General features: G+C 47.2%; 1 protein-coding gene across 1 annotated transcript in view; it reads left to right on the plus strand.

Moving 5' to 3' along the window:
- Window positions 1–602, plus strand: part of LOC119588965 (cGMP-inhibited 3',5'-cyclic phosphodiesterase A-like) — a 64,821-nt gene that overhangs the window by 58,244 nt on the left and 5,975 nt on the right. The window contains exon 13 of the mRNA XM_037937572.1: window positions 292–495. Coding sequence (XP_037793500.1) covers window positions 292–495 — 204 coding nt within the window. The remainder of the gene's footprint in view (window positions 1–291; window positions 496–602) is intronic.

Below are 602 nucleotides of genomic sequence, written 5' to 3' on the forward strand. Positions count from 1 at the left end.
ATTTATTATTAAAGAGATGTATGTATCCCACTACTTGGTATCAAAATCTGCGTTATAGCTCATAAAAATCCCACTGAGTTATAGCTGACAATATACCAAACTATTTAGTATCAATATCTGCATTATGATTAATAATATACCGAAGTATTTGGCGTCAACATCTGCATTATAGTTAATAATATATCCTCTCCAACCCTAACACACACCTCCCTACACACACGCCAACACCCAGCCACACAAACTCCATCGGAACCGAACGCCGTGACCTGAGTCCTTCCTCCTCTCCCGCAGGCGGTTCTGTACAATGACCGCAGCGTCTTGGAGAACCACCACGCCGCCGCAGCCTGGTCTCTCTTCCTCTCGAAGCCCGAGTACAACTTCCTCACTCACTTGGACAGAGCCGAGTTCAAACGCTTCAGGTTCCTGGTGATCGAGGCAATTCTGGCGACGGATCTCAAGAGGCACTTTGAGATACTGGCGGAATTCAATGCCAAGGTGAGGCGGACGTGGGCACCCGATGGGCACCAGGTTCTCTCGTCTTCTCTTTCAGTCTGTTTGTTTGGCTTTCCTTCTCACTCTCTACTTCATTTTAACGCTCTCTC

The sequence above is a fragment of the Penaeus monodon genome, chromosome 24, assembly GCF_015228065.2.
Source record: "Penaeus monodon isolate SGIC_2016 chromosome 24, NSTDA_Pmon_1, whole genome shotgun sequence".
Lineage (NCBI taxonomy): Eukaryota > Metazoa > Arthropoda > Malacostraca > Decapoda > Penaeidae > Penaeus > Penaeus monodon.